The sequence below is a fragment of the Coturnix japonica genome, unplaced genomic scaffold, assembly GCF_054131305.1.
Source record: "Coturnix japonica strain WE unplaced genomic scaffold, WE-NBRP24 Scf139, whole genome shotgun sequence".
Lineage (NCBI taxonomy): Eukaryota > Metazoa > Chordata > Aves > Galliformes > Phasianidae > Coturnix > Coturnix japonica.
Genome location: NW_028189042.1, coordinates 45,148 through 66,841, shown reverse-complemented (window position 1 = coordinate 66,841; position 21,694 = coordinate 45,148). Strand labels below are relative to the sequence as shown.

Here is a 21,694-nt window from a genome sequence, read left to right as displayed (position 1 = left end):
TTTTATGGGGTTTTCATGGTTTCTATGGGGTTCTATGGGGTTTCTATGGGGTTTCTATGGGGTTTTCATGGGGTTTCTATGGGGTTTTATGGGGTTTTATGGGGTTTTCATGGTTTCTATGGGGTTCTATGGGGTTTCTATGGGGTTTCTATGGGGTATTTATGGGGTTTCTATGGGGTTTTTATGGGGTTTCTATGGGGTTTTATGGGGTTTTTATGGGGTTTTTATGGGGTTTTATGGGGTTTTTATTGGGTATTTATGGGGTTTCTATGGGGTTCTATGGGGTTTTCATGGTTTCTATGGGGTTTTTATGGGGTTTTTATGGGGTTTTATGGGGTTTTATGGGGTATTTATGGTGTTTTATGGGGTTTTCATGGTTTCTATGGGGTTTCTATGGGGTTTTCATGGTTTCTATGGGGTTTTTATGGGGTTTCCATGGGGTTTTATGGGGTTTTTATGGGGTTTTTATGGGGTTTTCATGGTATCTATGGGGTATTTATGGGGTTTTATAGGGTTTTTATAGGGTTTTTATGGGGTTTCTATGGGGTTTTTATGGGGTTTCTATGGGGTTTTTATGGGGTTTTTATGGGTTTTTATGGGGTTTTCATGGTTTCTATGGGGTATTTATGGGGTATTTATGGGGTTTTCATGGTTTCTATGGGGTTTTTATGGGGTTTCTATGGGGTTTTCATGGTTTCTATGGGGTTTTTATGGGGTTTTATAGGGTTTCTATGGGGTTTTTATGGGGTTTTTATGGGGTTTCTATGGGGTTTTATGGGGTTTCTATGGGGTTTTTATGGGGTTTTTATGGGGTTTCTATGGGGTTTTTATGGGGTTTCTATGGGGTTTTTATGGGGTTTCTATGGGGTTTTTATGGGGTTTCTATGGGGTTTTTATGGGGTTTCTATGGGGTTTTATGGGGTTTTCATGGTTTCTATGGGGTTTTATGGGGTTTTATGGTATTTCTATGGGGTTTATGTGGTTTTATGTGGTTTCTATGGGGTTTATGGGGTTTCTATGGGGTTTTTATGGGGTTTTATGGGTATTTATGGGGTTCTATAAGATTTTATGGGGTTTATGGGATTTCTATGGGGTTTTTATGGGGTTTATGGGGTTTTTATGGGGTTTCTATGGGGTTTGGGGTTTCTATGGGGTTTCTATGGGGTCTGGGGGTTCTATGGGGTTTCTATGGGGTCTGGGGGTTCTATGGGGTTTCTATGGGGTCCCTATGGGGTTTCTATGGGGTTTCTATGAGGTCTGGAGGTTCTATGGGGTTTCTATGGGGTTTCTATGGGGTTTATGTGGTTTTATGGGATTTCTATGGGGTTTTTATGGGGTTTTTATGGGGTTTTATAGGGTTTCTATGGGGTTTTCACGGTTTCTATGGGGTTTCTATGGGGTTTTTATGGGTTTTTATGGGGTTTCTATGGGGTTTTATGGGATTTTCATGGTTTTTATGGGGTTTCTATGGGGTTTTTATGGGGTTTACTGGTTTCTATGGGGTTTTTGTGGGATTTCTATGGGGTTTCTATGGGGTTTTTATGGGGTTTTTATGGGGTTTTTATGGGGTTTTATGGCGTTTTAATAAGTTTTATGGGGTTTATGGGGTTTCTACGGGGTTTATGGGGTTTCTATGGGGTTTATGGGGTTTCTATGGGGTTCTTATGGGGAATTTATGGGAACTTTTGGGGTTTCTATGGGGTTTTATAGGGTTTCTATGGGGTTTTTATGGTTTCTATGGGTTATTTATGGGGTTTCTATGGGGTTTTATGGGGTTTTTATGGGGTTTTTATGGGGTTTTATGGGGTTTTTATGGTTTCTATGGGGTTTTTATGGGGTTTCTATGGGGTTTCTATGGGGTTTTCATGGTTTCTATGGGGTTTCTATGGGGTTTTTATGGGGTTTCTATGGGGTTTCTATGGGGTTTTATGGGGTTTTATGGGGTTTTCATGGTTTCTATGGGGTTTTATGGGGTTTGATGGGGTTTTTATGGGGTTTTATGGGGTTTTTATGGGGTTTCTATGGGGTTTCTGTGGGGTTTTCATGGTTTCTATGGGGTTTCTATGGGGTTTTTATGGGGTTTTTATGGGGTTTTTATGGGGTTTTATGGGGTTTTTATGGGGTTTCTATGGGGTTTTTATGGGGTTTTTATGGGGTATTTATGGGGTTTCTATGGGGTTTTTATGGGGTTTTTATGGGGTTTTATGGGGTTTTATGGGGTTTTCATGGTTTCTGTGGGGTTTTTATGGGGTTTCTATGGGGTTTATGGGGTTTTTATGGTTTCTATGGGGTTTCTATGGGGTTTTATGGGGTTTTATGGGGTTTTCATGGTTTCTATGGGGTTTTTATGGGGTTTTCATGGTATCTATGGGGTCTCTATGGGGTTTTTATGGGGTTTTATGGGGTTTTTATGGGTTTTTATGGGGTTTTTATGGTTTCTATGGGGTTTCTATGGGGTTTCTATGGGGTTTTATGGGGTTTTATGGGGTTTTCATGGTTTCTATGGGGTATTTATGGGGTTTCTATGGGGTTTCTATGGGGTTTTATGGGGTTTTATGGGGTTTTCATGGTTTCTATGGGGTATTTATGGGGTTTTTATGGGGTTTCTATGGGGTTTTTATGGGGTTTCTCTGGGGATTTATGGGGTTTTCATGGTTTCTATGGGGTTTCTATGGGGTTTTTATGGGGTTTTATGGGGTTTTCATGGTTTCTATGGGGTTTTTATGGGGTTTTATGGGGTTTTCATGGTTTCTTTGGGGTTTCTATGGGGTTTTTATGGGGTTTTTATGGGGTTTCTATGGGGTTTTTATGGGGTTTTATGGGGTTTTCATGGTTTCTATGGGGTTTTATGGGGTTTTCATGGTTTCTATGGGGTTTTTATGGGGTTTTTATGGGGTTTTTATGGGGTTTTATGGGGTTTCTATGGGGTTTCTATGGGGTTTTCATGGTTTCTATGGGGTTTATGGGGTTTCTATGGGGTTTCTATGGGGTTTATGGGGTTTCTATGGGGTTTCTATGGGGTATATGGGGTTTCTATGGGGTTTTTATGGGGTTTTTATGGGGTTTCTATGGGGTTTTTATGGGGTTTTATGGGGTTTTATGGCGTTTTAAGAGGTTTTTTGGGGTTTATGGGGTTTCTATGGGGTTCTTATGGGGAATTTATGGGGATTTTGGGGTTTCTATGGGGTTTTTAAGGGGTTTTTATGGGGTTTTTATGGGGTTTTATGGGGTTTTTATGGTTTCTATGGGGTATTTATGGGGTTTCTATGGGGTTTTTATGGGGTTTCTATGGGGTTTTCATGGGGTTATTATGGGGTTTTATGGGGTTTTTATGGTCTTTATGGGGTTTTATGGGGTTTTATGGGGTTTTCATGGTTTCTATGGGGTTTCTATGGGGTTTTTATGGGGTTTTATGGGGTTTTCATGGTTTCTATGGGGTTTTTATGTGGTTTCTATGGGGTATCTATGGGGTTTTATGGGGTTTTTATGGGGTTTCTATGGGGTTTTCATGGTTTCTATGGGGTTTTTATGGGGTTTCTATGGGGTTTCTATGGGGTTTTCGTGGTTTCTATGGGGTTTCTATGGGGTTTTTATGGGGTTTTATGGGTTTTTATGGGTTTCTATGGGGTTTTTATGGGGTTTTATGGGGTTTTATGGGGTTTTATGGGGTATTCATGGTTTCTATGGGGTTTCTATGGGGTTTTTATGGGGTGTTTATGGGGTTTTATGGGGTTTTTATGGTATCTATGGGGTTTTTATGGGGTTTTCATGGTTTTCATGGTTTCTATGGGGTTTTTATGGGGTTTCTATGGGGTTTCTATGGGGTTTCTATGGGGTTTGGGGTTTCTATGGGGTTTCTATGGGGTTTCTATGGGGTTCTATGGGGTTTCTATGGGGTTCTATGGGGTTTCTATGGGGTTTCTATGGGGTTTCTATGGGGTTTCTATGGGGTTTGGGGTTTTATGGGGTTTGGGGTTTCTATGGGGTTTTATGGGGTTTTTATGGGGTTTCTATGGGGTTTCTATAGGGTTTTATGGGGTTTTATGGGGTTTTAAGGGGTTTTTATGGGGTTTCTATGGGGTTTTTATGGGGTTTTATGGGGTTTTCATGGTTTCTATGGGGTTTTTATGGGGTTTTATGGGGTTTTATGGGGTTTTCATGGTTTCTATGGGGTTTTTATGGGGTTTCTATGGGGTTTTTATGGGGTTTTTATGGTTTCTATGGGGTTTTTATGGTTTCTATGGGGTTTTTATGGGGTTTTCATGGTTTCTATGGGGTTTTTATGGGGTTTTTATGGGGTTTTTATGGGGTTTCTATGGGGTTTTATGGGGTTTTTATGGGTTTTTATGGGGTTTTCATGGTATCGATGGGGTTTCTATGGGGTTTCTATGGGGTTTTATGGGGTTTTATAGGGTTTTTATAGGGTTTTTATGGGGTTTTTATGGGGTTTTTATGGGGTTTTATGGGGTTTTTATGGTTTCTATGGGGTTTTTATGGGGTTTCTATGGGGTTTCTATGGGGTTTTCATGGTTTCTATGGGGTTTCTATGGGGTTTTTATGGGGTTTCTATGGGGTTTCTATGGGGTTTTATGGGGTTTTATGGGGTTTTCATGGTTTCTATGGGGTTTTATGGGGTTTGATGGGGTTTTTATGGGGTTTTATGGGGTTTTTATGGGGTTTCTATGGGGTTTCTGTGGGGTTTTCATGGTTTCTATGGGGTTTCTATGGGGTTTTTATGGGGTTTTTATGGGGTTTTTATGGGGTTTTATGGGGTTTTTATGGGGTTTCTATGGGGTTTTTATGGGGTTTTTATGGGGTATTTATGGGGTTTCTATGGGGTTTTTATGGGGTTTTTATGGGGTTTTATGGGGTTTTATGGGGTTTTCATGGTTTCTGTGGGGTTTTTATGGGGTTTCTATGGGGTTTATGGGGTTTTTATGGTTTCTATGGGGTTTCTATGGGGTTTTATGGGGTTTTATGGGGTTTTCATGGTTTCTATGGGGTTTTTATGGGGTTTTCATGGTATCTATGGGGTCTCTATGGGGTTTTTATGGGGTTTTATGGGGTTTTTATGGGTTTTTATGGGGTTTTTATGGTTTCTATGGGGTTTCTATGGGGTTTCTATGGGGTTTTATGGGGTTTTATGGGGTTTTCATGGTTTCTATGGGGTATTTATGGGGTTTCTATGGGGTTTTTATGGGGTTTTATAGGGTTTCTATGGGGTTTTATAGGGTTTCTATGGGGTTTCTATGGGGTTTTATGGGGTTTCTATGGGGTTTTTATGGGGTTTTATGGGGTTTTTATGGGGTTTCTATGGGGTTTTATGGGGTTTTTATGGGGTTTTCATGGTTTCTATGGGGTTTCTATGGGGTTTCTATGGGGTTTCTATGGGGTTTTTATGGGGTTTTATGGGGTTTCTATGGGGTTTCTATGGGGTTTCTATGGGGTTTTTATGGTTTCTATGGGGTTTTATGGGGTTTTATGGGCTTTTATAGGGTTTCTATGGGGTTTCTATGGGGTTTCTATGGGGTTTTTCATGGTTTCTATGGGGTTTTTATGGGGTTTTCGTGGTTTCTATGGGGTTTCTATGGGGTTTTATGGGGTTTCTATGGGGTTTTTATGGGGTTTCTATGGGGTTTTATGGGGTTTCTATGGGGTTTTTATGGGGTTTTTATGGGGTTTCTATGGGGTTTTATGGGGTTTTCATGGTTTCTATGGGGTTTTTATGGGGTTTCTATGGGGTTTCTATGGGGTTTTATGGGGTTTCTATGGGGTTTTTATGGGGTTTCTATGGTTTCTATGGGGTTTTTATGGGTTTCTATGGGGTTTCCTATAGGTTCCGCTCGGAGGTGAAGCACATCAAGGTGTTGGTGACTCAGGGTTTGTTCCGCCTCAATGACAAGAAGGGATTCAAGGGGCTGCAGGTCAGTCCTGCCCCATAGCGCCCCATAAGTGACCCCATAGGGACCCATAGAGACCCATAGGGACCCATAGCGCCCCATAGCGACCCATAGAGACCCATAGGGACCCATAGAGACCTATAGGTATCCATAGGGACCCATAGAGACCCATAGGGACCCATAGAGACCTATAGGGACCCATAGGGACCCATAGAGACCCATAGCGCCCCATAAGTGACCCCATATGGACCCATAGAGACCCATAACTGACCCCATAGAGACCCATAGGGACCCATACCAACCCGTAGAGACCCATAGAGACCCATAAAGACCCATAGAGACTCACAGAGACCAATAGAGACACATAACTGACCCCATAGAGACCCATAGGGACCCATAGAGACACATAGAGACCCATAGGGACCCATAGAGACCCATAGCGACTCACAGAGACCCATAGAGACCCATAGGGACCCATAGAGACCCATAGAGACCCATAACTGACCCATAGAGACCCATAGAGAGACATAGGGACCCATAGAGACCCATAGCGACTCACAGAGACCCATAGAGACCCATAGCGACCCATAGAGACCCATAGGGACCCATAACTGACCCCATAGGGACCCATAGAGACCCCATAGAGACCAATAGAGACCCATAGAGACCCATAGCGACCCGTAACTGACCCCATAGGGACCCATAGAGACCCATAGAGACCCATAGAGACCCATAGCGACCCATAGAGACCCATAGCGACCCATAGCGACTCATAGAGACCCATAGAGACCTATAGAGACCCATAGAGACCCATAGAGACCCTTAGGGACCCATAGGGACCCATAACTGACCCCATAGGGACCCATAGAGACCCCATAGAGACCAATAGAGACCCATAGAGACCCATAGAGACGCATAGAGACCCATAACTGACCCCATAGAGACCCATAGAGATCCATAGAGACCCATAGGGACCCATAGAGACCCATAGAGACCCATAGAGACACATAGGGACCCAAAGAGACCCATAACTGACCCCATAACTGACCCCATAGCGCCCCATAGCGAACCCATAGAGACCCATAACTGACCCCATAGGGACCCATAGAGACCCATAGCGACCCATAGAGACCCATAGGGACCCATAGAGACCCATAGAGACCCATAGGGACCAATGGAGACCCATAGCGACTCATAGAGACACATAGAGACCTATAGGGTCCCATAGAGACCCATAGAGACCCATAGAGACCCATAGGGACCCACAGGGACCCATAACTGACCCCATAGGGACCCATAGAGACCCCATAGAGACCAATAGAGACCCATAGAGACCCATAGTGACCTCATAGAGACCCATAGAGATCCATAGAGACCCATAGAAACCCATAGAGACCAATAGCGACTCATAGAGACCCATAGCGACTCATAGAGACCCACAGAGACCCATAGGGACCCATAGAGCCCCATAGCGACTCATAGAGACCCATAGAGACCTATAGGGACCCATAGCGACCCATAGAGACTCATAGGGACCCATAGCGACCCATAGAGACCCATAGAGACCCATAGAGACCCATAACTGACCCCATAGGGACCCATAGAGACCTATAGGGTCCCATAGAGACCCATAGAGACCCATAGAGACCCATAGGGACCCATAACTGACCCCATAGGGACCCATAGAGACCCCATAGAGACCAATAGAGACCCATAGAGACCCATAGTGACCCCATAGAGACCCATAGAGACCCATAGAGACCCATAGCGACCCATAGAGACCCATAGGGACCCATAGAGACCCATAGAGACCCATAGAGACCCATAGCGACCCATAGGGACCCATAGAGACCCATAGGGACCCATAGGGACCCATAGAGACCCATAGAGACCAATAGAGACCCATAGAGACCCATAGAGACCAATAGGGACCCATGGCGCCCCATAACTGACCCCATAGGGACCCATAGCGCCCCATAGCGACCCCATAGAGACCCATAACTGACCCTATAGGGACCCATAGAGACCCATAGGGACCAATGGAGACCAATAGCGACTCATAGAGACCCATAACTGACCCCATAGGGACCCATAGCGCCCCATAGCGACCCCATAGAGACCCATAACTGACCCTATAAGGACCCTTAGAGACCCATAGGGACCAATAATGACCCATAGAGACACATAGGGACCCATAGGGACCCATAACTGACCCCATAGGGACCCGTAACTGACCCCATAGGGACCCATAGAGACCCATAGAGACCAATAGAGACCCATAGAGACCCATAGAGACCAATAGAGACCCATAGAGACCCATAGCGACCCATAACTGACCCCATAGGGACCCATAGCGCCCCATAGCAACCCCATAGAGACCCATAACTGACCCTATAAGGACCCATAGAGACCCATAGGGACCCATAATGACCCATAGAGACACATAGGGACCCATAGGGACCCATAACTGACCCCATAGGGACCCATAGGGACCCATAGAGACCAATAGAGACCCATAGCGACTCATAGAGACCCATAGGGACCCATAGAGACCCATAGAGACCCATAGAGACCCATAGCGACCCATAGAGACCCATAGAGACCCATAGAGACCCATAGGGACCTATAGGGACCCATAGAGACCCCATAGAGACCCCATAGAGACCCCATAGAGACCCATAGAGACCCATAGAGACCTATAGGGACCCATAGAGACCCATAGAGACCCATAGCGACCCATAGGGACCCATAACTGACCCCATAGGGACCCATAGAGACCCCATAGAGACCAATAGAGACCCATAGAGACCCATAGTGACCCATAGAGACCCATAGAGACCCATAGGGACCCATAGAGACCCATAGAGACCCATAGAGACCAATAGGGACCCATAGCGCCCCATAAGTGACCCCATAGGGACCCATAGAGACCCATAGGGACCCATAGGGACCAATGGAGACCCATAGAGACCCATAACTGACCCCATAACTGACCCCATAGCTCCCCATAGTGACCCCATAGAGACCCATAACTGACCCCATAGGGACCCATAGTGACCCATAGAGACTCATAGCTACCCATAACTGACCCATAGCGACCCATAGAGACCCATAGGGACCCATAGAGACCCATAGAGACCTCATAGAGACCAATAGAGACCCATAGAGACCCATAGGGACCCATAACTGACCCCATAGGGACCCATAGAGACCCATAGGGACCAATGGAGACCCATAGAGACCCCATAGAGACCCATAGAGACCCATAACTGACCCTATAGGGACCCATAGAGACCCATAGAGACCCATAGAGACCCATAGGGACCTATAGGGACCCATAGAGACCCATAGGGACCCATAGAGACCAATAGAGACACATAGGGACCCATAGAGACCCATAGAGACCCATAGGGACCCATAACTGACCCCATAAGGACCCATAGAGACCCATAGAGACCAATAGAGACCCATAGAGACCCATAGAGACCCATAGCGACTCATAGAGACCCATAGAGACCCATAGAGACACATAGAGACCAATAGAGACCCATAGGGACCCATAGAGACCCATAGAGACCCATAACTGACCCATAGAGACCCATAACTGACCCCATAGAGACCCATAGAGACCCCATAGAGACCAATAGAGACCCATAGAGACCCATAGAGACCCATAACTGACCCCATAGAGACCCATAGAGACCCATAGAGACCCATAACTGACCCCATAGAGACCCATAGAGATCCATAGAGACCCATAGAGACCCATAAGGACCCATAGGGACCCATAGCGACCCATAGGGGTCTATGGGGTGACCCTATATGTGGTTATGGGGTTTTGTCCCCCCTATAGGACCTGGTTCAGTTCTATCAGTGCTCTATGGGGTGGGGTATGGGGTCCTTATGGGGTCCTTATAGGGTATGGGGTGGTTATGGGGTATGGGGTCCTTATGGGGTATGGGGTGGTTATGGGGTGACCCCATATGTGGTTATGGGGTTTTGGTGTCACCCCATATAGGATCCCATAACCCCCTATAGGACCTGGTGTGGTTCTATAGGGCTCTATGGGGTGGGGTATGGGGTCCTTATGGGGTCCTTATAGGGTTATGGGGTGGTTATGGGGTATGGGGTGGTTATGGGGTATGGGGTGGTTATGGGGTCCTTATAGGGTATGGGGTGGTTATGGGGTGGATATGGGGTGTGGGGTGGTTGTGGGGTATGGGATGGTTATGGGGTGGTTATGGGGTATGGGGTGGTTATGGGGTATGGGCTGGTTATGGGGTATGGGGTGGTTATGGGGTATGGGGTGGTTATGGGGTCCTTATAGGGTATGGGGTTCTTATGGGGTATGGGGTGGTTATGGGGTGGTTATGGGGTGGTTATGGGGTCCTTATAGGTTATGGGGTGGTTATGGGGTGGTTATGGGGTGGTTATGGGGTCCTTATAGGGTATGGGGTCCTTATAGGGTATGGGGTGGTTATGGGGTCCTTATAGGGTATGGGGTCCTTATAGGGTATGGGGTGGTTATGGGGTCCTTATAGGGTACGGGGTTCTTATGGGGTCCTTATAGGGTATGGGGTTCTTACGGGGTATGGGGTGGTTATGGGGTGGTTATGGGTTCCTTATAGGGTATGGGGTGGTTATGGGGCGGGTGTGGGTTGGGGTGGTTATGGGGTCCTTATAGGGGATGGGGTGGTTATGGGGTATGGGGTGGTTATGGGGTATGGGGTGGTTATGGGGTATGGGGTGGTTATGGGGTGACCCCATATGTGGTTATGGGGTTTTGGTGTCACCCAATATGGGATCCCATAACCCCCTATAGGACCTGGTGTGGTTCTATAGGGCTCTATCGGGTGGGGTATGGGATCCTTATGGGGTCCTTATAGGGTATGGGGTGGTTATGGGGTCCTTATAGGGTATGGGGTGGTTATGGGGTATGGGGTCCTTATAGGGTATGGGGTGGTTATGGGGTATGGGGTCCTTATAGGGTATGGGGTGGCTATGGGGTCCTTATAGGGTATGGGGTTCTTATGGGGTCCTTATAGGGTATGGGGTGGTTATGGGGTATGGGGTGGTTACGGGGTCCTTATATGGTATGGGGTGGTTGTGGGGTGGTTATGGGGTCCTTATAGGGTATGGGGTGGTTATGGGGTGTGGGGTGGTTATGGGGTATGGGGTGGTTATGGGGTCCTTATAGGGTATGGGGTGGTTATGGGGTATGGGGTGGTTATGGGGTATGGGGTGGTTATGGGGTGACCCCATATGTGGTTATGGGGTTTTGGTGTCACCCCATATATAATCCCATAACCCCCTATAGGACCTGGTGTGGTTCTATAGGGCTCTATGGGGTGGGGTATGGGGTCCTTATGGGGTCCTTATAGGGTTATGGGGTGGTTATGGGGTAATGGGTGGTTATGGGGTCCTTATAGGGTATGGAGTGGTTATGGGGTATGGGGTGGTTATGGGGCATGGGGTGGTTATGGGGTGACCCCATATGTGGTTATGGGGTTTTGGTGTCACCCCATATAGGATCCCATAACCCCCTATAGGACCTGGTGTGGTTCTATAGGGCTCTATGGGGTGGGGTATGGGGTCCTTATGGGGTCCTTATAGGGTTATGGGGTGGTTATGGGGTTGTTATGGGGTGGTTATGGGGTCCTTATAGGGTATGGGGTGGTTATGGGGTATGGGGTCCTTATAGGTTATGGGGTGGTTATGGGGTATGGGGTGGTTATGGGGTATGGGGTGGTTATAGGGTATGGGTGGTTATGGGGTATGGGGTGGTTATGGGGTCCTTATAGGGTATGGGGTGGTTATGGGGTATGGGGTGGTTATGGGGTATGGGGTGGTTATGGGGTCCTTATAGGGTATGGGGTGGTTATGGGGTCCTTATAGGTTATGGGGTGGTTATGGGGTGGTTATGGGGTGGTTATGGGGTTCTTATAGGGTATGGGGTGGTTATGGGGCGGGTGTGGGTTGGGGTGGTTATGGGGTCCTTATAGGGTATGGGGTCCTTATAGGGTATGGGGTGGTTATGGGGTATGGGGTGGTTATGGGGTATGAGGTGGTTATGGGGTCCTTATAGGTTATGGGGTGGTTATGGGGTGGTTATGGGGTGGTTATGGGGTCCTTATAGGGTATGGGGTCCTTATAGGGTATGGGGTGGTTATGGGGTATGGGGTGGTTATGGGGTATGGGTGGTTATGGGGTATGGGGTGGTTATGGGGTCCTTATAGGGTATGGGGTCCTTATAGGGTATGGGGTGGTTATGGGGTATGGGGTGGTTATAGGGTATGGGTGGTTATGGGGTATGGGGTGGTTATGGGGTCCTTATAGGGTATGGGGTCCTTATAGGGTATGGGGTGGTTATGGGGTATGGGGTGGTTATGGGGTCCTTATAGGGTATGGGGTGGTTATGGGGTCCTTATAGGGTATGGGGTGGTTATGGGGTATGGGGTGGTTATGGGGTGTGGGATTGTTATGGGCTATGGGGTGGTTATGGGGTGGTTATGGGGTTCTATGGGGTGACCCCATAAGTGGTTATGGGGTGTGGGGTGGTTATGGGGTGGTTATGGGGTGACCCCATAAGTGGTTATGGGGTTTTGTTATAGGACCTGGTTGAGTTCTATCAGTGCCATTCCCTCAAGGACTGTTTTAAGGCCCTGGACACGGCCCTATTAGTGCCCTATAAGGAGCCCCACAGCAACAGCAGCACCAGCTCACATGGTACGGTGGGGGGTTATGGGGTCCTTATAGGGTCCTTATGGGGTCCTTATGGGTTATGGGGTTATGGGGTTATGGGGTTATGGGGTTATGGGGTCCTTATAGGGTCCTTATAGGGTATGGGGTTATGGGGTATGGGGTTATGGGTTATGGGTTATGGGGTTATGGGGTTATGGGGTTATGGGGTTATGGGGTTATGGGGTCTATGGGGTTATGGGGATATGGGGTTATGGGGTTATGGGGTTATGGGGTTATGGGGTTATGGGGTTATGGGGTTATGGGGTTATGGGGTATGGGGTTATGGGGTTATGGGGTTATGGGGTTATGGGGTCCTTATAGGGTATGGGGTCCTTATAGGGTATGGGGTTATGGGGTTATGGGGTTATGGGGTGTGGGGTTATGGGTTATGGGGTTATGGGGTTATGGGGTTATGGGGTTATGGGGTGTGGGGTTATGGGGTATGGGGTTATGGGGTTATGGGGTTATGGGGTTATGGGGTGTGGGGTTATGGGGTATGGGGTTATGGGGTTATGGTGTCCTTATAGGGTCCTTATGGGGTCCTTATAGGGTATGGGGTTATGGGGTATGGGGTTATGGGGTTATGGGGTTATGGGGTTATGGGGTTATGGGGGTTATGGGGTTATGGGGTATGGGGTTATGGGGTTATGGGGTTATGGGGTATGGGGTTATGGGGTTATGGGGTATGGGGTTATGGGGTTATGGGGTTATGGGGTCCTTATAGGGTCCTTATGGGTTATGGGGTTATGGGGTATGGGGCTATGGGGTTATGGGGTCCTTATAGGGTCCTTATGGGTTATGGGGTTATGGGGTTATGGGGTTATGGGGTTATGGGGTTATGGGGTTATGGGGTCTATGGGGTTATGGGTTATGGGGCATGGGGTTATGGGTTATGGGGTTATGGGGTGTGGGGTTATGGGGTTATGGGGTATGGGGTTATGGGGTCCTTATGGGGTTATGGGGTCCTTATAGGGTATGGGGTTATGGGGTTATGGGGTTATGGGGTCCTTATAGGGTATGGGGTTATGGGGTTATGGGGTCCTTATAGGGTATGGGGTTATGGGGTTATGGGGTTATGGGGTTATGGGGTATGGGGTTATGGGGTTATGGGGTATGGGGTTATGGGGTTATATGGGGTCTTTATGGGGTTATGGGGTTATGGGGTTATGGGGTCCTTATAGGGTCCTTATGGGGTATGGGGTTATGGGGTTATGGGGTTATGGGGTTATGGGGTCCTTATGGGGTATGGGGGCCTTATGGGGTACGGGGTCCTTATAGGGTATGGGGTGGTTATGGGGTGTGGGGTGGTTGTGGGGTGTGGGGTGGACATGGGGTGGTTATGGGGTATGGGGTCCTTATAGGGTATGGGGTGGTTATGGGGTGTGGGGTGGTTGTGGGGTGTGGGGTGGACATGGGGTGGTTATGGGGTATGGGGTCCTTATAGGGTATGGGGTGGTTATGGGGTGTGGGGTGGTTGTGGGGTGTGGGGTGGACATGGGGTGGTTATGGGGTATGGGGTCCTTATAGGGTATGGGGTGGTTATGGGGTGTGGGGTGGTTATGGGGTCCTTATAGGGTATGGGGTGGCTATGGGGTCCTTATAGGGTATGGGGTGGTTTGGGGGTACTTATAGGGTATGGGGTGGGTGTGGGGTGGGGGGGCCTTATGGGGTCCTTATAAGGTATGGGGTCGTTATAGGGTATGGGGTGGTTATGGGGTATGGGGTGGTTATGGGGTATGGGGTGGTTATGGGGTCCTTATAGGTTATGGGGTGGTTATGGGACGGGTGTGGGGTGGGGTGGTTATGGGGTCCTTATAGGGGATGGGGTGGTTATGGGGTGTGGGGTCCTTATGAGGTCCTTATAGGGTATGGAGTCCTTATAGGGTCCTTATGGGGTACGGGGTCCTTATAGGTTATGGGGTGGTTATGGGGCGGGTGTGGGATGGGGTGGTTATGGGGTCCTTATAGGGTATGGGGGCCTTATAGGGTCCTTATGGGGTACGGGGTCCTTATAGGGTATGGGGTGGTTATGGGGTCCTTATGGGGTCCTTATAGGGTATGGGGTCCTTATAGGGTATGGGGTGGTTATGGGGTGTGGGGTGGATATGGGGTATGGGGTGGGTGTGGGGTATGGGATCCTTATGGGGTCCTTATAGGGTATGGGGTGGTTATGGGGTATGAGGTGGTTATGGGGTCCTTATAGGGTATGGGGTGGTTATGGGGCGGGTGTGGGGTGGGGTGGTTATGGGGTCTTTATAGGGTATGGGGTGGTTATGGGGTATGGGGTGGTTATGGGGTATGGGGTGGTTATGGGGTCCTTATAGGGTATGGGGGCCTTATGGGGTATGGGGGCCTTATAGGGTATGGGGTGGTTATGGGGTATGGGGTGGTTATAGGGTCCTTATAGGGTATGGGGTGGTTATGGGTTCTGGGCTGGTTATGGGGTGGTTGTGGGTCACTTATGGGGTGGTTATGGGGTGGTTGTGGGTCACTTATGGGGTGGTTATGGGTTCTGGGCTGGTTATGGGGTGGTTGTGGGTCACTTATGGGGTGGTTATGGGTTCTGGGTTGGTTATGGGGTGGTTGTGGGTCACTTATGGGGTGGTTATGGGTTCTGGGCTGGTTATGGGGTGGTTGTGGGTCACTTATGGGGTGGTTATGGGTTCTGGGTTGGTTATGGGGTGGTTGTGGGTCACTTATGGGGTGGTTATGGGTTCTGGGCTGGTTATGGGGTGGTTGTGGGTCACTTATGGGGTGGTTGTGGGTCACTTATGGGGTGGTTATTGGTTCTGGGCTGGTTATGGGGTGGTTGTGGGTCACTTATGGGGTGGTTATGGGTTCTGGGTTGGTTATGGGGTGGTTGTGGGTCACTTATGGGGTGGTTATGGGTTCTGGTTGTGGGTCACTTATGGGGTATGGGTTCTGGGCTGGTTATGGGGTGGTTGTGGGTCACTTATGGGGTGGTTATGGGCTCTGGGCTGGTTATGGGGTGGTTGTGGGTCACTTATGGGGTGGTTATGGGTTCTGGGCTGGTTATGGGGTGGTTGTGGGTCACTTATGGGGTGTGGGTTCTGGGTTGGTTATGGGGTGGTTGTGGTTCACTTATGGGGTGGTTATGGGTTCTGGGTTGGTTATGGGGTGGTTGTGGGTCACTTATGGGGTGGTTATGGGTTCTGGGTTGGTTATGGGGTGGTTGTGGGTCACTTATGGGTTGTGGGTTCTGGGTTGGTTATGGGGTGGTTGTGGGTCACTTATGGGGTGTGGGTTCTGGGTTGGTTATGGGGTGGTTGTGGGTCACTTATGGGGTGGTTATGGGTTCTGGGTTGGTTATGGGGTGGTTGTGGGTCACTTATGGGGTGGTTGTGGGTCACTTATGGGGTGGTTATGGGTTCTGGGCTGGTTATGGGGTGGTTGTGGGTCACTTATGGGGTGGTTATGGGTTCTGGGCTGGTTATGGGGTGGTTGTGGGTCACTTATGGGGTGGTTGTGGGTCACTTATGGGGTGGTTATGGGTTCTGGGCTGGTTATGGGGTGGTTGTGGGTCACTTATGGGGTGGTTATGGGTTCTGGGCTGGTTATGGGGTGGTTGTGGGTCACTTATGGGGTGGTTGTGGGTCACTTATGGGGTGGTTATGGGTTCTGGGCTGGTTATGGGGTGGTTGTGGGTCACTTATGGGGTGGTTATGGGTTCTGGGCTGGTTATGGGGTGGTTGTGGGTCACTTATGGGGTGGTTGTGGGTCACTTATGGGGTGGTTATGGGTTCTGGGCTGGTTATGGGGTGGTTGTGGGTCACTTATGGGGTGGTTATGGGTTCTGGGTTGGTTATGGGGTGGCTGTGGGTCACTTTTGGGGTGGTTATGGGTTCTGGGTTGGTTATGGGGTGGTTGTGGGTCACTTATGGGGTGGTTATGGGTTCTGGGTTAGTTATGGGGTGGTTGTGGGTCACTTATGGGGTGGTTATGGGTTCTGGGTTGGTTATGGGGTGGTTGTGGGTCACTTATGGGGTGGTTATGGGTTGGTTATGGGGTGGTTGTGGGTCACTTATGGGGTGGTTATGGGTTCTGGGTTGGTTATGGGGTGGTTGTGGGTCACTTATGTGGTGGTTATGGGTTCTGGGTTGGTTATGGGGTGGTTGTGGGTCACTTATGGGGTGGTTATGGGTTCTGGGCTGGTTATGGGGTGGTTGTGGGTCACTTATGGGGTGGTTGTGGGTCACTTATTAGGTGGTTATGGGTTCTGGGCTGGTTATGGGGTGGTTGTGGGTCACTTATGGGGTGTGGGTTCTGGGTTGGTTATGGGGTGGTTGTGGGTCACTTATGGGGTGGTTATGGGTTCTGGGTTGGTTATGGGGTGGTTGTGGGTCACTTATGGGGTGGTTGTGGGTCACTTATGGGGTGGTTATGGGTTCTGGGCTGGTTATGGGGTGGTTGTGGGTCACTTATGGGGTGGTTATGGGTTCTGGGCTGGTTATGGGGTGGTTGTGGGTCACTTATGGGGTGGTTATGGGTTCTGGGTTGGTTATGGGGTGGTTGTGGGTCACTTATGGGGTGGTTATGGGTTCTGGGCTGGTTATGGGGTGGTTGTGGGTCACTTATGGGGTGGTTATGGGTTCTGGGCTGGTTATGGGGTGGTTGTGGGTCACTTATGGGGTGGTTATGGGTTCTGGGTTGGTTATGGGGTGGTTGTGGGTCACTTATGGGGTGGTTATGGGTTCTGGGTTGGTTATGGGGTGGTTGTGGGTCACTTATGGGGTGGTTATGGGTTCTGGGTTGGTTATGGGGTGGTTGTGGGTCACTTATGGGGTGGTTATGGGTTCTGGGTTGGTTATGGGGTGGTTGTGGGTCACTTATGGGGTGGTTGTGGGTCACTTATGGGGTGGTTGTGGGTCACTTATGGGGTGGTTATGGGTTCTGGGTTGGTTATGGGGTGGTTGTGGGTCACTTATGGGGTGTGGGTTCTGGGTTGGTTATGGGGTGGTTGTGGGTCACTTATGGGGTGGTTATGGGTTCTGGGTTGGTTATGGGGTGGTTGTGGGTCACTTATGGGGTGGTTATGGGTTCTGGGCTGGTTATGGGGTGGTTGTGGGTCACTTATGGGGTGGTTATGGGTTATGGGGTGGTTATGGGGTGGTTGTGGGTCACTTATGTGGTGGTTATGGGTTCTGGGCTGGTTATGGGGTGGTTGTGGGTCACTTATGGGGTGGTTATGGGTTCTGGGCTGGTTATGGGGTGGTTGTGGGTCACTTATGGGGTGGTTATGGGTTATGGGGTGGTTGTGGGTCACTTATGGGGTGGTTATGGGTTCGTTATGGGGTGGTTGTGGGTCACTTATGGGGTGGTTTTGGGTTCTGGGCTGGTTATGGGGTGGTTGTGGGTCACTTATGGGGTGGTTATGGGTCACTTATGGGGTGGTTATGGGTCACTTATGGGGTGGTTATGGGGTGGTTGTGGGTCACTTATGGGGTGGTTGTGAGTCACTTATGGGGTGGTTATGGGGTGGTTGTGGGTCACTTATGGGGTGGTTATGGGTTGGTTATGGGGTGGTTGTGGGTCACTTATGGGGTGGTTGTGGGTCACTTATGGGGTGGTTGTGGGTCACTTATGGGGTGGTTGTGGGTTCTGGGTTGGTTATGGGGTGGTTGTGGGTCACTTATGGGGTGGTTGTGGGTCACTTATGGGGTGGTTATGGGCTGGTTATGGGGTGGTTGTGGGTCACTTATGGGGTGGTTGTGGGTCACTTATGGGGTGGTTATGGGTCGGTTATGGGGTGGTTGTGGGTCACTTATGGGGTGGTTATGGGTTCTGGGTTGGTTAGGGGGTGGTTGTGGGTCACTTATGGGGTGGTTATGGGTTCTGGGTTGGTTATGGGGTGGTTGTGGGTCACTTATGGGGTGGTTGTGGGTCACTTATGGGGTGGTTATGGGGTGGTTGTGGGTCACTTATGGGGTGGTTATGGGTTCTGGGCTGGTTATGGGGTGGTTGTGGGTCACTTATGGGGTGGTTATGGGTTCTGGGTTGGTTATGGGGTGGTTGTGGGTCACTTATGGGGTGGTTGTGGGTTCTGGGTTGGTTATGGGGTGGTTGTGGGTCACTTATGGGCTGGTTATGGGGTGGTTGTGGGTCACTTATGGGGTGGTTGTGGGTCACTTATGGGGTGGTTATGGGGTGGTTGTGGGTCACTTATGGGGTGGTTGTGGGGTATGGGGTGGTTATGGGGTGGTTGTGGGTCACTTATGGGGTGGTTATGGGTTCTGGGTTGGTTATGGGGTGGTTGTGGGTCACTTATGGGGTGGTTATGGGTTCTGGGCTGGTTATGGGGTGGTTGTGGGTCACTTATGGGGTGGTTGTGGGTCACTTATGGGCTGGTTATGGGGTGGTTGTGGGTCACTTATGGGGTGGTTGTGGGTCACTTATGGGGTGGTTGTGGGTCACTTATGGGGTGGTTGTGGGTCACTTATGGGGTGGTTGTGGGTCACTTATGGGGTGGTTATGGGTTCTGGGCTGGTTATGGGGTGGTTATGGGTCACTTATGGGGTGGTTATGGGTCACTTATGGGGTGGTTGTGGGTCACTTATGGGGTGGTTATGGGTCACTTATGGGGTGGTTGTGGGTCACTTATGGGGTGGTTGTGGGTCACTTATGGGGTGGTTATGGGTCACTTATGGGGTGGTTGTGGGTCACTTATGGGGTGGTTATGGGTCACTTATGGGGTGGTTGTGGGTCACTTATGGGGTGGTTGTGGGTCACTTATGGGGTGGTTATGGGTCACTTATGGGGTGGTTATGGGTTCTGGGTTGGTTATGGGGTGGTTATGGGTCACTTATGGGGCTGCCCCACATCTCCCCACAGGTTCCTCTCGTTGTTTGGGGTCGGCCAAAGTTCGTTACGATTTTTGTGCCCGGGATCGAAGTGAATTGAGCCTGAATCAGGGGGAAGTGGTGAAAGTCATCAGCAAAAGGGGGCAGACGGGATGGTGGAAAGGGGAGATATATGGCAGGGTACGGACCCATAGACCCCATAGAGCCCATAGACCCCATAGACCCCATAGATTGACCCCATAGACCCCATAGACCCCATTGACCCCATAGACCCCATAGATAGACCCTACGGATCCCATAGACCCCATAGAATCCATAAATACCCATTGACCCCATAGATTGAGGCCACAGACCACATAGACCCAATAGATCGCATAGATAGACCCTACAGATCCCATAGACCCCATAGATCCCATAGATAGACCCTACGGATCCCATAGATACCATTGACCCCATAAATACCCATTGACCCCATAGATTGAGGCCACAGACCCCATAGACACCATAGACCTCATAGACCCCGTAGATTGACCCCATAGACCCAATAGACCCCATAGACCCCATAGACCCCATTGACCCCATAGATTGTGGCCACAGACCCCATAGACCACATAGACCCCATAAATACCCATAGACCCCATAGATAGACCCTACAGATCCCATAGACCCATAGATGGACCCATAGACCCCATAGATGGACCCATAGACCCAATAGACCCCATAGACCCCATAGATGGACCCATAGACCCCATAGACCCCATAGACCCCATAGACCCCATAGATGGACCCATAGACCCCATAGACCCCATAGACCCCATAGATGGACCCATAGACCCCATAGACCCCATAGACCCCATAGACCCCATAGATGGACCCATAGACCCCATAGACACCATAGACCCCATAGACCCCATAGATGGACCCATAGACCCCATAGACCCCATAGATAGACCCTATAGACACCATAGACCCCATAGATTGACCCATAGACACCATAGACCCCATTGACCCCATAGACCACATAGAGCCCATAGACCCCATAGACCCCATAGACCCCATAGACCCCATAGACCCCATAGATGGACCCATAGATGGACCCATAGACCCATCAGCAAAAGGGGGCAGCCGGGGTGGTGGAAAGGGGAGATCTACGGCAGGGTACGGACCCATAGATTGACCCATAGATTGACCCATAGATTGACCCATAGACCCCATAGACCCCATAGACCCCATAAATCCCATAGAAAGACCCTACGGATCCCATAGACCCCATAGATCACATAGACCCCATTGACCCCATAGACCCCATAGATTGACCCATAGACACCATAGACTCCATAGACCCCATAGATTGACCCCATAGACCCCATAGACCACATAGAACCCATAGATAGACCCTACGGATCCCATAGATCCCATAGATCCCATAAATACCCATTGACCCCATAGATTGACCCCATAGACCCCATAGATTGACCCATAGACACCATAGACCCCATAGACCCCATGGACCCCATAGAGCCCATAGACCCCATAGATAGACCCTACGGCTCCCATAGACCCCATAGATCCCATAGATCCCATAGATAGACCCTACGGATCCCATAGACCCCATAGATCCCATAGATAGACCCTACGGATCCCATAGACCCCATAGATCCCATAGATAGACCCTACGGATCCCATAGATACCATAGACCCCATAGATGGACCCATAGACCCCATAGACCCCATAGACCCCATAGACCCCATAGATGGACCCATAGACCCCATAGACACCATAGACCCCATAGACCCCATAGATAGACCCCATAGACCCCATAGACACCATAGACCCCATAGACTGACCCCATAGACCCCATAGACCCCATAGATTGACCCATAGACCCCATAGACCCCATAGATAGACCCTACGGATCCCATAGACACCATAGATCCCATAGATAGACCCTACGGATCCCATAGATACCATAGACCCCATAGATGGACCCATAGACCCCATAGACCCCATAGACCCCATAGACCCCATAGATGGACCCATAGACCCCATAGACACCATAGACCCCATAGACCCCATAGATAGACCCCATAGACCCCATAGACACCATAGACCCCATAGACTGACCCCATAGACCCCATAGACCCCATAGATTGACCCATAGACCCCATAGACCCCATAGATAGACCCTACGGATCCCATAGACACCATAGATCCCATAGATAGACCCTACGGAT

The 21,694-nt window shown here is 49.5% G+C and overlaps 1 protein-coding gene across 13 annotated transcripts in view; it reads left to right on the top strand.

The window, feature by feature from the left end:
* LOC146751099 (proto-oncogene vav-like) overlaps positions 1-21,694 on the top strand; it is a 79,572-nt gene that overhangs the window by 51,517 nt on the left and 6,361 nt on the right. For 10 of the 13 annotated variants that reach the window (XM_085535605.1, XM_085535604.1, XM_085535607.1 and 7 more), the window contains 3 exons: positions 5,837-5,924; positions 12,512-12,626; positions 19,491-19,639. In XM_085535605.1, coding sequence (XP_085391731.1) covers positions 5,837-5,924; positions 12,512-12,626; positions 19,491-19,639 — 352 coding nt within the window. Of the gene's footprint in view, positions 1-5,836; positions 5,925-12,511; positions 12,627-19,490; positions 19,640-21,694 lie in introns of those variants that run through there. The other 3 variants (XM_085535608.1, XR_014941912.1, XR_014941911.1) reach the window with 3 other exon arrangements.